General features: G+C 38.8%; 1 protein-coding gene across 1 annotated transcript in view; it reads right to left on the bottom strand.

The window, feature by feature from the left end:
• The window catches only part of thsd7aa (thrombospondin, type I, domain containing 7Aa), a 126,176-nt gene that overhangs the window by 18,814 nt on the left and 92,620 nt on the right, over positions 1 to 14,742 (bottom strand). Inside the window, exons 13-25 of the mRNA XM_016674785.1 lie at positions 12,292 to 12,558; positions 11,947 to 12,125; positions 11,640 to 11,645; positions 11,309 to 11,442; positions 10,898 to 11,051; positions 9,972 to 10,113; positions 9,780 to 9,895; positions 9,573 to 9,690; positions 5,638 to 5,783; positions 4,766 to 4,940; positions 3,278 to 3,451; positions 2,662 to 2,757; positions 1,623 to 1,705 (exon numbers count right to left, since the gene is read on the bottom strand). Of these exons, the coding sequence (XP_016530271.1) occupies positions 1,623 to 1,705; positions 2,662 to 2,757; positions 3,278 to 3,451; positions 4,766 to 4,940; positions 5,638 to 5,783; positions 9,573 to 9,690; positions 9,780 to 9,895; positions 9,972 to 10,113; positions 10,898 to 11,051; positions 11,309 to 11,442; positions 11,640 to 11,645; positions 11,947 to 12,125; positions 12,292 to 12,558 (1,790 nt within the window). The remainder of the gene's footprint in view (positions 1 to 1,622; positions 1,706 to 2,661; positions 2,758 to 3,277; positions 3,452 to 4,765; positions 4,941 to 5,637; positions 5,784 to 9,572; positions 9,691 to 9,779; positions 9,896 to 9,971; positions 10,114 to 10,897; positions 11,052 to 11,308; positions 11,443 to 11,639; positions 11,646 to 11,946; positions 12,126 to 12,291; positions 12,559 to 14,742) is intronic.

The raw sequence follows: 14,742 nt of genomic DNA, 5'->3' as shown, positions 1-14,742 counted from the left end.
AAGTAAAATGTTCGTTTTTGTGGCACTTCTGTTATTTTGAAGGGATATATAAACATTACCATAGCGACCAGAGTCTCAGCGCTTGGGCAGTGGTCGACAGGAAATGAGTAGAGCTTGTGAGTCTTAAGGCTTGTTCAGACGGCAAGATTTAAGAATTGTCTCCAAACCTCTGTGACCACAGAGTTGATAAAAGTACAACAGGTTCGATCGGTTCGTGTATCCAAGGCAGGAGCAACACAAACCGATTCCAGTCAGGAACATCACGATTCCAGAAGAAAATCCACAAAACTCCCAACATAGCGGGAATTTAGAATAACCAAACACGGATGACGATGTAGAAACAATAGTGACAGTATGTGGACTCATTTTAAGAGATAAAAGACGTAACTAAAAGAAAAGGCGGTGGATAAAAGACGACGGGAGCAGCCGATCTATTTGCTGCACTATGATTTGGAGGTGACTATGTTTTTTCATAGTTAACATTTTTAACTGAATAAACATAATAATAACCTTTACATATAATAATAAACATTTCCACATATCATCTCCGATATCCACCGGACTCTCAGTTGCGCAATACGTCACCTGTTTGGGATTCCCCTCTGTTCTTACGTCACCGCGCTTTCTGATTGGACAAAATTTCCAAGTCTTGACCGGTCCGCGGTAATAAAAAGGTTGGGGACCACTGATTTAGCACATGCTAGTAGCAGACACGAAGGATCAGCACTTTTACTGTTACAGTTACCGTTCGGAAACTACCGTAATCAGTTCTGTTAAATCTAATTGTGGCAACTTTTTCTTTTTCAACCCTAATAAATGTGATATTCAATTGACCTGTTATGACTCAAATTTTGGGTGTCCGCCCCCCTCTGCTGCTGCTGCATCGTTGTGGAAACCTGGAGCGGCAGAGATATCTGCGGTTTATATGTGCATGTTTACTGGTTTATTAAAAAAAAAAAAAAAAAAACTTTGGGGTTGTGGTTTATAGTCCGGTGCGGCTCATAGTTCAGAAAATACGAACTAATCCTTACTGGATTTTTTTCTGTGAAGAACCCAGAAAATGTTATTTGATTGTGCTTTCTAGAAAACAATATATTTTTACATTTAGGCACTCCTGCAATCGTCACACTTTTTCTGTTACAAATTGACTCCGGCCCCCACCAGAGAAAGGAAAAGTTAAGTGGCCCTCATAGGAAAAAGTTTGGGGACCCCTGGTTTAAAGCATCACAGAGCAGTGTGAATAAAGTCAGTAATCAGGCTGAACTAATAACTCTCTAAGACAGAACAGAGTCATGATACGTGGAGGATCCAACAGTCCGTGACAAACTCTCTCTATAGAGTACTGTAACTGTTCTATTTTTAAATGGCTTGCATATGATACATTCTGGAGATGACAGCATTTGGAGTAAATAAATGAAATGTACACTTATTTTTAGTCAATAAACAAATTATAGTCTTTGGGACTTTGGTTTTGTGTTTCCCTTTATTTTAGGATTTGTCAGGCTTTGCTTTTGATATTCAGTTAATTCTTTGAGATGTGTTTTTATTCAGCTGTGGACCTTTACTCATTGGTTTATGACAATTACATATAAACAATCTTCATTTCTCTTTCCAACACCCACCTCTGTGCACAAGGACCATGGTTTAGTACACGGAGGGTCACAAGATCGATCCGCCAATGGCTTGGCTGCTGCCAGACAACCACCTGCAAAGCAGAATGTAAGAGGTCAAACTGACATGCTTTGTGGTTCGTTAGTGGTCTTTATGTGTGGTTATGATCATAGCCTTTATGAAAGTCAGGCTAGTTGGTGCTTTAGGTGTTCTGTGAAGGATCTGTTTTATGTGATTTTTCTGTGGTTTGTCATACTTTAGGAGCTCTGATTCCTACATGGTGTTTCTGTGACATTTTCCAGGCACCCAATGTACATATAGTTTGTTGTTCCCCTATGGTAGTCCTGTCCTTTGTTATCACATCTGAGCGCATGAATATTTTAGACAGCATATTTAATCTCTACAGGGTTATTGAATGCTTAGGTTGATTCAGTCTTGGTTTCAACAGCAAACTGTTGGACTAAAAACCAATAAACTCTAAATCAATCAAGTTTTAATATTGAAGTTTCAGCAGAAGGAGCCTTGAATGTAAAGTGCATCTGGTATGCTGACGGATCAAAAGCTCTGAAAAGGTTTTTATGAAGAACAATAAAAAAATGTGCAGCTACTGAAAGGTTGCAGGACGGCCACCTCTGTTGTACTTCTAGTTAATTTCACTGGAAGTTCCAGAAATGAAGAAACTTTGTTTTGTCTGTACTACGACAGGTTCTTGTTGCCTTTTTGAAGTAGAAAGTTTAGAAATAGTATTTTGAGTAGTCAGCCAAGACAGTGCTTTGGTTTAAAAATATACCTGAAAGACCAACAAATACACAATCAAGACTTTGAAAACCATCGTAATGCTCAAGTGCCCTTCAGTGAATAGGTACGCGAGTGTTGCACTCAGCAGTGAGTAGTTGCTCCTACTGTGTGAGTTTTCTCTGGTTCTACAGCTTCCTACTAATGTTATTTCTTCACTTGATATCTGGTCATTACAGCTTTATTGGATAATTGCTGAGTGTTTATTTGGGACCAATCAGCAGTCTGAAATGACCAGAGCACACAGAGTATTACCTGTGACATTCATCCCATCAGAGCGCTGGCACCAGACATGACGAGACGAACCTCTCCATGTTCCAGTCCTCCACTTGTATTCAAAACATTGTCCACCTGAAGACACATGGTCTGGTTGAATGGCTGCATCTGCATTTTCTTGTATGATATGTTCAATATTTCCTTGTCTGCCTTTTTACACATATGAACTTCACTATCAAAACTGTCCTCACAAAAGTACATCTCAAAACATGTGAATATTATATTTCACCACTTATTTCAGAAAGTGAAACAAGTATAGAAAAATTTCAAACCTTTATTTCTTGTCATGGTAATGATTATGGCTGACAGACAAAGATAATCCAAGACTAAGTGCCTCCGAAAATTACAATATTACATAAATTACAATATTACATAAATTACAATATTACATAAAATCCATTATAAAAATAGTATTTAAATGGAAATGTCAAGTTTCTAAAACATATTTCATTTGAAGTCAATGAAATATTGTTTCAGTATGTAACAATTCAGGCATGTAAGCCACACTAGCATTTCATCATCAACTGTTTAAAGCATGTTTTTCTTTCTGCTCTGCATCTGAAGAATGCCTTAACCAAAGCTCTGTTAATCTGACCTGCACATGGCCGTGCCTCCAGTTCTTGTTCAGGACACTCAAGCAGGTTTTCAGGATCCTGAGCAACTATAGCTCTGGATCGAACTTGGATTGAGCCAAAACCAAGGTCATCCCCACTCACACAGCTTAACTGACATGGACTCCAGACAGTCCATTCTGTCAGGTAGCATTCTCCTATAACAAGGCAAACAAACAAACAAAATGTTTACATTTCCAGGTTTAAAAAGAAAACTGTAAAATTGTAATGTACAACATAGAACACAGAAATGGTGGCTTATGTCCTTAAAATTAATCACAAACACAGAAAGTGCAGTTGTTGTTAAATATGGCTAAACTGTTCCCAGCAGATATTTCTGCTTCTTGCTCTGCGTTTGTTACCAGTTATATGAACAGAAAGCTAGTAAGTACCTTAACTTAGGATCCCAATTCTGCTCACCAAGTGTCAAACTCATCTGCATGATATCAAATGTGTTGCATGTTGTAAAGCTTCATATTTGTTTGACCAAATTGACCAAACTTTGGTTGGTCAATTTGGTCTTTGACCAAACTTTGGTTGGTCAATTTGGTCTGTTTCCTGTTTGTTATTCTCTGTTTTGTAATTGCAGATTTGAACTGCTATGAAAAAGAGCATCATGATTATTTAGACCTACAGAATTACTTTCCTTCCATCACATCAGTGCAAAAATAAAAGTGTAACAATATCACATTCAAGTTATGAATGTGTCAGCTGTTTATATGATAGCACTGGGTTCACAAGACAAGATTTGAGCAATTTTTTTGAGAAATTAAAAATTACCTCTATTTTGCTTTTGCAAATAGAATAATGTTACATTTTATAAACTGGAGATTGGTGATCAAATTAGAATATTGTAGTCTATGCTTAGACAGTTTTTTTTATAGTGTTTTCTTATTTGCATGTATGGTCATACTAGTAGCAAAAATGCATTTAATTGCTTTTGCTCTTTTCACAAATAAAAAGGTTTCAGAAAAATCAAACTGTTTCTTAAAGAATCAGTTTTCAGTGTAGAGTTGGTCATTTCAGATTTATACGAGATCAAACTATTTTGAAAAAAGTGTGTACTTTGAATATGTGTGGAAGAGCTATATTTTCTAAACCAATATTTGTGTTTTGTTTCTCATTTTCTACTGTTTGCATATTTATCTGTCAAAGTCAATTAACTTCCATTCAATTTTTTTTTGAATGAAGTTATTTAGAACCTTTTCAGTCATTCTGACCACTCAAAATGACACTATGGAAATATTCACCCACACATTTATACACACACATGCAAGCTTAGAAGGCAACTTAAGGTTAAGTACTAAATACCTTTGGATAAGTATGGGAAAAAATGAATGTATTTTTCTTTAGTATATGCACTATAGCTCGCGTTTACACTTCAAGTTCCTGTTTTTAAATTGAGTTGGATTTCAAAGTATTGCTTTAATATCAAGCATACACAGAGTTGTTAGAGTCAGCTTGTTATGTACCTGGGCAGGGGACAGTGCAAAGTTCCTGTAGAATAATTTGTCTGTCTCCATTCACTGAAAGTTCCACATCTCCACATAGCTCATCATCAACCACGCTGCTATCCTGCTGACCGGAACCATTGGACACAAAGCAGGACACATTCCTGAAGCGCATGCCTTCCCCACACCTCGCCCCCTGATCAAACACACAACAGAAGAACCTCTTACAAAAGTGACCACACTTTCACATTCTGGAGCTTCAGCAGCTCATTTAATCTAAACAATTAGTTGTTAATCTTCAACACATTTGAAAATTGGAAGGTTTTTGTGCTAACTAAAGGAGCAAAAGAGGGCATAGGAGACCGGAACCATCAGACACAAAAAGTGTCTGGAAGCCAAATTGTGATGTTCATGATTAATCATTAATCACTTAATAATCACTTGATGATTATTAAGTGATCACAGATGAGGTCAAAGGTGAACTTTTTGTCCTACATGCAAAACTTAATATATTACAAAAAACTAACACTTTATATTTATTTAACCGTCCCCGTGATGACAATGTTTAACTTGGCAAAAATGTTTTATGTTCATTGCTCTTCATAATTCTGTGGTATAATTTGTGTTGGTCTTTTACATAGAATCCAAATTAAATACTTCAGAATTTGTGTATATTTGATATGATACAGCCTGAATAAACTGCATGGCTAATGGCTTTGACAGTTTTGCTTGTCTTTTTGAATTACCTCCTTCTTCAGCTTGTTGTGTTCCAGCTCCTGGAGTTAAAATCATCTACATTTGGGTGTTTCAAGTACAACCTGCAACATCAGTTCTCTAACCCAAATGTTTATCTTACTTGATACAGAGAGACAAAAAGATGAGAAGTCCCTTACATCTGACTTGCACTCCGACCAGGCGCTGTATCGCCAACTGTAGCATGGCTTTACTAGACAAGGCTTCCATTGTTTCATCTGTGATGGGCACGGCCTGCCATCACCTTGAGGGGTCTGAATTACAGTTCGTGTCCGCCACAGTGTACCTAAAAGAGAGGAAAACACATCAGTACAGTAGTGAATCTGTGTCTGTCTATAAGCGTAAAGACAGTTCTCTGAAAAAAATGTAAATCTAAGAAACAATGGGAAGAGTTTTTCTGTTGTAGCAGATTCTACAAAGTTGAAAATTAAGTGTATGGTTCCATGTGACATCAGAAAAAGATAGCGAGGGATCCATCCGTCCGTCCATTCATCCTTATTCCAGCTGCAGATCACTTGTTGGTGTTAGGCAGATGTATGCATGTGTGTGTGTGTGCACACCCAAAAGAATGAAACATTTATTTTCTTATATTTTTATACATGATGACAGAATAAAGCTGCTCTCTGTTCATTAACTATAAATAAATCAAATGTCTAACTGCTCATGGCTCTGGTACAGACACGGCTCCTCTAGGGAGGAACGTCCTCCCAGCCAGAATAGAGATAAAAATAAATAGCAGCAGGAAAGTGGGGGAGTAGTCGCTTTCTCCAGCATACTGGTTCTCAGTGCAAGAGAAAAACACACTCTCGCCTTGGGATAGATTACAGTTGCCAATTAAAGCTTCTATTGGTTTATTATTTCCTGGTACAGCTTCTAGCTGCTGGTGCAGTCAAGGAACCGAGCAAAGCAGAGTGCTCTCTAAGCCCCCATGCTCATTCTTGTAATGGACCACCAATCAATGACCTGATCTGATGGAATTACATTCAAGGACATTTTTATCCCTATCCGGTATCACTATCATTTCTCACATCATAAAGCATTTCTGCTTTCCACACTTATTTTAAGAGGGGTTAGCCCAGAGAGTTATCTGGCCTATTAGGTGCTTGATGTGTGCAGTGGATCATATTATGTGGACAATTATAAAATGAGTAATGTGTATTAACAAAAGACAGAATTTTGTCAACACCTAACCACACAGCCTCTACAACACTTTATTTTTTATTAAAGTAACTACCTGTGCACCTTAAAGAAATGCTGACCAGAAGTTTCCATTCAATCATCACTGGCATTAACCACATTATAATTTTTAGCATTTTTTTCCTGGGCTGGTTGATGATCTAACAATGATGTAAGGAATTTTAAAACAAGAATTTGGTGAACAATTTTCTGATCAAATAATTACTTTCTTTTGGGATTTAGTACTTAACCTTAATTACTTAATTAGGGAAGGTCAAGTGTTTGATCATCTGTGACAGACTGGCGACCTGTCCAGTGTGACCCCGCCTCTCACCAGAAACTTGAGATAGGCACCAGCACCCCTCCTGACCCCATGACCCCACTAAGGGACAAGGGTTTTAGAAAACGGATGGATAGATGTTAGTGTTTGATCATTTTCTCTGAAAAAGCATCAGGTCTTGATCTGCTCAAAAATAAGGAGGGCACAGTGCAATCTTGTCTGAGAGGTTGGCTTAGGGCAGAGGTTCCCAAACTGTGGGGCACGCCCCCTAGGGAGAGGGGCGGGGGGGGGGGCGCCGTGCAACTGCAGGTGGGGCGCGGGAAGCCGTCTGGATGAAAAAAACAAAAACAAAACATGAATGCTGTATGCGCTGGGTTTTTATCTTAGAATGGCCAACTCTCTGTTATTCCTCTGTCAATTTGATACAGTAGGGGCTTCTACACTTCCCATATCTGTGTCCTCTGTCACTTTTATCAGCAGTTAAAACTGTTTAATCCGTTAACATGTTGTAACCTGTTTTTCCGAGCCGCCTTTAAACGCAATATGAGCGCTATGACGCTCGCGCTGGGTTTACACCTGTGAAGGAGACCTGCTGCTGTACAGCGCTACGCAGGTGTTGTTAGAATCATGGCAGCAAACCAGCAAAATGCAAAGAACTTTTCACAGTTTTCTCCCCAAACTAACAGACTGATATGGTATTTTGTATTTTTATCTTTTTATTATCTTTTTATTATCTTTTATGTTCTTTGACAATCATTCATTCTGTGATAAAACTGCTCAGGGTATTGTTCTTTATAATTTGATCTTTCTTTGTTTGATAAAACTTATTCTGCTCAATGTATTCATGCTGCATGCTCATGCAGAGCACGTGAACAGGGCGTGCTTGGCTCTGGTTGACTTGGGTTGGGCTCTGATTGGTCTGCTGGTTGACGCTCTCAGCCCATGATTGGCTCATGGTCAGAGAGCGGCTACCTCTGATTGGATGGCTCGCCTGCAAGGATGGAGATGGCCACTCCCCCTTTGCACGCAGACATCCCTTTGTTTAAGAGATAAAATACGAAAAAGCCCGCGGTTTTGGTCAGAGTCTGCTGTGGGTCGCGTTCGAACGCCCAGCTACGTTGATGCTGCTTTGTCTCTAGGCCAAAGGCTCTCCGGCCACGTTTCACGAGGTAAGCGCTGGTAACCTGAATGAATCGAGCATCACGTGTTTAGTCATAGAGTGTTTTGTACTGTATTCTGTGGGGAATAAATCGAGCATATTTGTTCTAGCAGTAACAGTGTTTGATGCATGTTATTTTGCTGTAATCTGTGGGGAAATAAATCGAGCACATTTAATTCTAGCAGAAACAGCGTTTGGTTTCGTTATTGCCGCCGATCTCCTTCGACCCCGATTTAAAATTTCATAAAACACAGACTGAGTTGAGTGAAGCTGTTGGATGAAGGTAAAGTAAGCTAAAAGATGAATAGCTAGCTAATATCAATACAACACCTTAAGCTTGTTAACAAGTAGCTTGTAGGCTACTGGTGTTGTTGTCTATGTTCAGCTATGATTCCTCCCCCTGGAGCCAGGGCTGAGTATAACAGGAAGTCTCTAAGAATCCATCCCCCACCCCCTTCGCTCACACATATCATTCAGTCAGACAGCTATTTGTAAGCCATATGGGGGGCCCAGAAATAGTTTGGAAACCACTGGGGGGGAGAGGGAGGAGCAGGAGAAAAAGTTTGGGAACCACTGGCTTAGGGAGGCCTTAGAATTGCAAGAACCAATAGGATCCAATTTTTTCCCAGTCAACCTTGGTGACAGGAAACTGTCGTGCTGGGGCTGTGCTCTATATATTCATCTACATATCAATTAAAAAAAATTATGTGTGTGTGTGTGTGTGTGTGTATATATATATATATATATATATGTCAATAATATGTAATTATATTATAATATATATTATAATATATATTATGATCAACAGTTATGTCTCTGCCAATAAACCGGTCAATTTGATCGGGTTCCACCATTTCCACAGAAAAAGTGGATAAATAGCCAGAGTTATGCCAGAAACTAATACACAAAAAGTATTGCTTCAAAGCAACTTTTTAAAACATGTTTAAGCAAATATCACTATGGATGGGATGCATGGAAATATATAAACTTGTTTAGATTATAGAAAATTCACAATGCATTTAAACTTGTACACCTGAGTTTTACTGTCCAAATGTAATAAATATAAAAATTGGTTTATATGTATTATAAAAGTCCCAAAATACCTAAGTATTTTGGGACATTCAAGCTGAATGAGCAAGCAGAGAGTCCGAGCAGAGACTATGTCTGAGCGCGAGGAGAAGTTTTGAGTACAGGAATTACAAGTTTTGAGAAGAAAGATATTAAGTCCTGCTTTCAAAATAAAAATGTAAGCAAAAATATTAAAAGTTTTGAGAATAAAAGACATGAAATCCTGTTTTCAGACTGAAAATATGTGCTCTTGGACCATAACAGAAACATTCCTCCAAGTAGACCAGCATACAGTCCTTGTTTCTTAGCTGTTCTATCACATAGAAAGTACTTCCACCTGGTCAGCTGGGTTTTAAAATGCACATTTCAAAGTCAGGCTCAGACAGACATACCTGCCAAGCCACAGGTGTGTGTACACTCCGACCATGGTGACCATTCAGACAGCTGGCAGTTGACAGGACATTCCACCACACAGGAAGCATTCATCTGCCACTTCCGTTCTAGACCCAACTGCAATGAAATATTACTGGGTTTCATCAACACTTAAAAGTGATAAAAACAAATGGCCTGAAGATAAAGTTTGGCTGCTTATATCTCACCTCTTTACAAAAACTGAGGTCTACAGATTTTCCATCACTTCGCACACAGTCAAGCATGCGGGTTTTGAGGCCATATCCACAAACCGCTCTGTCACTGAGCTGACAGGTGCTCCAGTCTGAGAGGACACATGGGATTAGTAAAATATTAGTGTAATCCTGATCAGAGCTGACCGGGCTGTTCATCCATCTCACCTGTGATGTTGTATGAGTAGTGAAAGCAGTTGCTGTTTATTTTACACGGTTCAGCTTCTTTAGTCGGAGGACATTTCTTCTCCTTTCCTGGCTTCCGGAGTGGGAAAGCAACCCTGACCCGTGTACTGTTCTCACTGCAGGGCTACAGGCAGAGAAAAGAATCCTGGATGATAAATACATGATTGCACATCTGCACAGAACTTCCCATCTTCTGTCATGAAGGCAACTTTTCACTGAACCCCACTGAATGAGGAATTCACAGTTCTTTTATATTTTTTGTGGTCATTACTGATTACTTGATTTGGAAAGTAACTAAGTTACATTAAAAGTAACTTTTTTAGTTTATTTCAGCCACCTGTGAAAACATTGATCTTTGCCAATACTTAATTCCAAGTTATTTTATAACGGTAACATCAACAATGTGTCTCCACTTATAAGGTTGAACTGAAGGGGAGATTGTTTAATGGTTACAACAGTACAAATAACGTTAGTAATTTGTGTGTGTTTTTGTGTGCTCCACTATTGCCTGGAAAACTATAAATAGGATTTTACCCCCCTCCCTCCCAGCCTCCAGATTGTGCGTTATGACCCTGCGTTTGCTGTCACAGCGCAGCATACAGAGTTCCTCCTGTGGCTCCACAACTCAGATGTCCCACTGCACAGATTTGTGACACTTGTCAGTGTCTGACATCACTAACCAGGAACAAGCTGAAACACTATAGAGACATAGACCTACAGGTTATAGAAAAGATCCTCCACTTTACAAGGTTTTCCTTTTAGCTGACTTGCAAAAGAAAATTAACATACCTGTCTAATTACAAAAATGTAAAAAAATGAGAGCTTGATCAATGACTACTCTCTCTAACTGGCCATGCTTAACGTAAAGAATGAGAGAGCTGTAAGAGTAAATCTAAAGTCATTCCTACCAGAGGACATGCACTCCAGGCTCCCCAGTCTGATAGCACACAGTCCTCAGGACAGGGCAGGCGGCTGTTCCGGGCTCCCAGAGGCATCTCTTCTGGGTCACAGAGGTAATCCTCGACCTGCTCTGATGGGCCATCTATTGTGTTGAGCATACACCTGTTCACAGGAAGATCAAAACAACACACAATGAGTTACTACAAAATCAAAGCATCAGAAGCAGGGCTTACTGTTTTCTTCAATAAATCTACATGACTCTCAACAAAATTATAATGACTTTACTCTGCAAACACATTAATGCTAGATATATCGTAACAGGTTTGTCACTAATTTTAGTGACAAACCAATCTGATAAAGCAAAAACAAATTCTTAAAAACATTGTCTTCTGTGTGTGACACAACTTGGATCATCTCACCTGATCTTTCGGGTCTGCACACCTTCACCACAGTTACTCTTCACGTCCACACTGCTGACCTTCCATACACTCCAAGGTTCTGTCACCCAAACATACTGTCCACAGTCACTGACGCAGGGCACCACCTCATACACCTGAGACACACACACCACAGTTACCAGGCTGAAACTTTAATAAATTCTGAGTAGAAACAAGTGAACCAAGATATACTGCAAAAACGATCACATCATCCTTTTGGCATCAGCTAAATGTAAAATGAACTTTTCTGAAATAATGGCATAATGTCTTTCCAAAAAGTCAAAATTAATCAAAACGTTTAAAATGTACTCACTTGAGCCTTTAGATGAAATCCATTTGGCACAGGAAAAAAGACAAAATGTGTTAATGAGATCATTGTTCTAAAGCAACTAAATTTGACATTTTAATGAAATATGACAATATGCATTGGTTTCATTTGTGGATATTGTATTATTTTGTATTTGTTGCTTTTTCCTGTCATCTCCTGTCATTATAGTTCAAAAGTAATTGTGCTTTTAAATTTTTGAATTACATATTTCACTATTGTTCACTGGCTAAAATCTCCTTATGAACTATTTCTTTACAAATAAATCAAGTATAAATAAAACCCCACAGTTCACCTGGTTCACATGGTCCAGTTTGGGACATGGTCTTCCACCATTGTATGGCTTTTCTCTGAGCCACTTAGAGCGAACTTTGACCCCACTGCCACATGACTTGCTACAGCGTGACCAGTTGGACCATTCACTTAATTTGCAGTCAGATGGACAGGGGATGATACAAGCCTCCTCAATATACCCTGCAATCAGTCACATAACATGTTAGGCAGCCTCTGTCCTCTGCAGAAAGCATATTATACTGCGTTCTGCAGAGAAATCATTTGATATACACCAAATGAGCTTTCTGTTTAATATCTGAAGCATACTTTGTTTTTGTTGTAGAAGTTTATCCATAAAAAAACCCACCATGACTGTTGCAGCGAGACGTTTCCACTATGCGATTGTCCTGGTCATAGCACACCATGGCTTGGTAGCGGTATCCTTGGCCACACTCCTTCATGTCTCCCTGCACCCTCACACCAGGCTGACTCTCCATGCGACTGCCCTCTGGGAGAATACAGTCTGACCAGTTGCCCACAGGCTGGGCGTTGTATTTATTACATGGACAGTACTGGGTCTCACTTAGAGGATACATCTGGTTGTTTTTGCACTGATCACGCTTTTTGCTTTTTCCTAAAAATAATAAGAAAAATAGGAATGGCTAGGTTTAAAAAAAGCTGTGTTCTCTTGATTACTTTGACAAAAAAAAAACTCAACTGAAACCAGATGTTGACATACCCTGAATAAAAAATTATTATGCAAAAACTTATTTTTTTCCTACTATCTGATATTAAATCAGACTAAACCTTTTCTGTTTTAATTCAAAACCACAATAATTTAGCTTTAATAAACAGAAAATAATGATACGCCGGAGTAGAGACCTAAGTGAACCTCCAAGCGCTTGAGGAGGTAGCGGTAGAGAACGGCTGGCTGAAATTAGCGTTCATAAATCAGATTAACATTGAGCTAAAAGCCGCTAACACCGTGGAGCTCCAATATTCAACTTTAAGCTAACTTCACTGTGGTATCAACGCATGCGCGATCTGATCTCCAAATTATGCCCCTCCTCTTCTGACTCACAAATACAAAAAATTGAGTCCCTCTCACACATACAAAACTGAGTCCCACATACAATTTTTTTTTTATATTTTATTAGTTTATATGTGCAATCTTAGTCTTTTATGTATGTGTGTGAGAGAAAAAATGTAGTCGACCTTAAAAAATATGTAGTCGTTCAACCCCTACTTTTTAGTAGTGTGTGAGAGACAAAACATAGCTTTTGTCCTAAACGGCCCCTCATAAATTTCTCCTGACAGAACCAGTGAAACCAAATCAGGTTTTGCCCATTCCCATCTTGGTGAGGAGGTGAGGGCCTGTTGGGGTGACCCAACTAGAGTCTAGTTGGGTCACCCCATGATCACTAAGTCTTCTTAAAAGGTAGAGTCTCTGAGAACAGTTCTTCAAAATATAGTCAGTGTTTTCAGCACAGTTGAGCTGACTGTCCAGGAACAACCCAAGGTATTTAAAATTTGCCACAGTTTCTGAAACCACAATGAACAAAGAAACTGAAACCACTTTAAGGTCTTGTTTAGATCATTTAATTAGCTCTACATTCTTAAGAGAATGAAAATTTAATAATAAATAGTAAAGACTTTGCGGTATTCTGATTTAGTAATGTAATTATATTAGTTGTGTTACCACCCCGCGCCACTAGAGGCAGTACCAACCCCGAAAAGATGCGACTAAGGAGCAGATTTAGAAGTACACCGAAAGCTATAGAATTTGGTAAAAACGGTGAGCTTTGCTGAAGTAATTAAAGACACAAATTCAAAGCCATGCTGAGAGTGGAACTCCTTCAATCAGTGCTCCTCCGCAGCACGATTGGCTAAGCAATGTAACATGATCCTCTGCAGCAAGTGATGGCAAAACGGGGCGTCATCACGACTTTACACAGTGTGTCTTTACCTCCGTGGCAGAGGCTCCGCCGAACCCCTGAGACTGACTCATCGAACCCCTGGGGTTCGATGGAACCCAGGTTAAGAACCACTGTTCTAGAGGCTGTGATTGGTTATTCTTCTATTACTTTTTGTTTAATGGTGGTTGGAACATTACCATCACCAAATGATAAGAAGTGAGGGTCAAATGTAAAAAAAAAAGAAAAGAAAACACTTCATATGAAAGAAATGAAACTGTCTTTAAAGTAGAATATGGCCTTGTCAGTGGTGGAGAAAGTACTCAACATATGTACTTAAGTAAAAGTACAAATACACAGACAAAAATGTACTCAAGTAAAAGTAAAAGTACCACATTAACATTTGTACTTAAGTAAAAGTAAAAAAGTACTGGCTTTTAAAAACACTTAAGTATTAAAAGTAAAAGTACTTGCTGAATAATACCTAATCGATCGGTTCATTAAGTGAACCGATCGTATTTCATTTTAATACATCAGAAATGTGCCATTTTAATGAACAATACCACAGATAAAGCATGTTTTTATTATGTTTACTCTCTGTAGCATGGTTTAGACTTAGATATGTGATTCTATGCATCATAATTTCAGGGATGGAAACATCTGGTCTCCTGTCCTAGCATAGCATGAACTTCACTTTTTTTTGCCACTAGTGGCTTTTATTTTGAAAGAAAACTAACAGAAAGGTGGGGGAGGACATGGAACCAAGGAGCCACATAGCAGAGTTGTAGTTAAGACCACTGAACCCGAGACCGAGCCAAGACCAAGACCAGCACCCCATGCTATATGACAATAAAATTAAGTGTACCAATCAAAATTAGTTCTCAAATTGATCTGAAAGATCCACA

The sequence above is a fragment of the Poecilia formosa genome, unplaced genomic scaffold, assembly GCF_000485575.1.
Source record: "Poecilia formosa unplaced genomic scaffold, Poecilia_formosa-5.1.2 Scaffold101, whole genome shotgun sequence".
Taxonomy (NCBI): domain Eukaryota; kingdom Metazoa; phylum Chordata; class Actinopteri; order Cyprinodontiformes; family Poeciliidae; genus Poecilia; species Poecilia formosa.
Note: the sequence above shows the minus strand (reverse complement) of the source record. Positions and strands in the feature narration are given on the sequence as shown.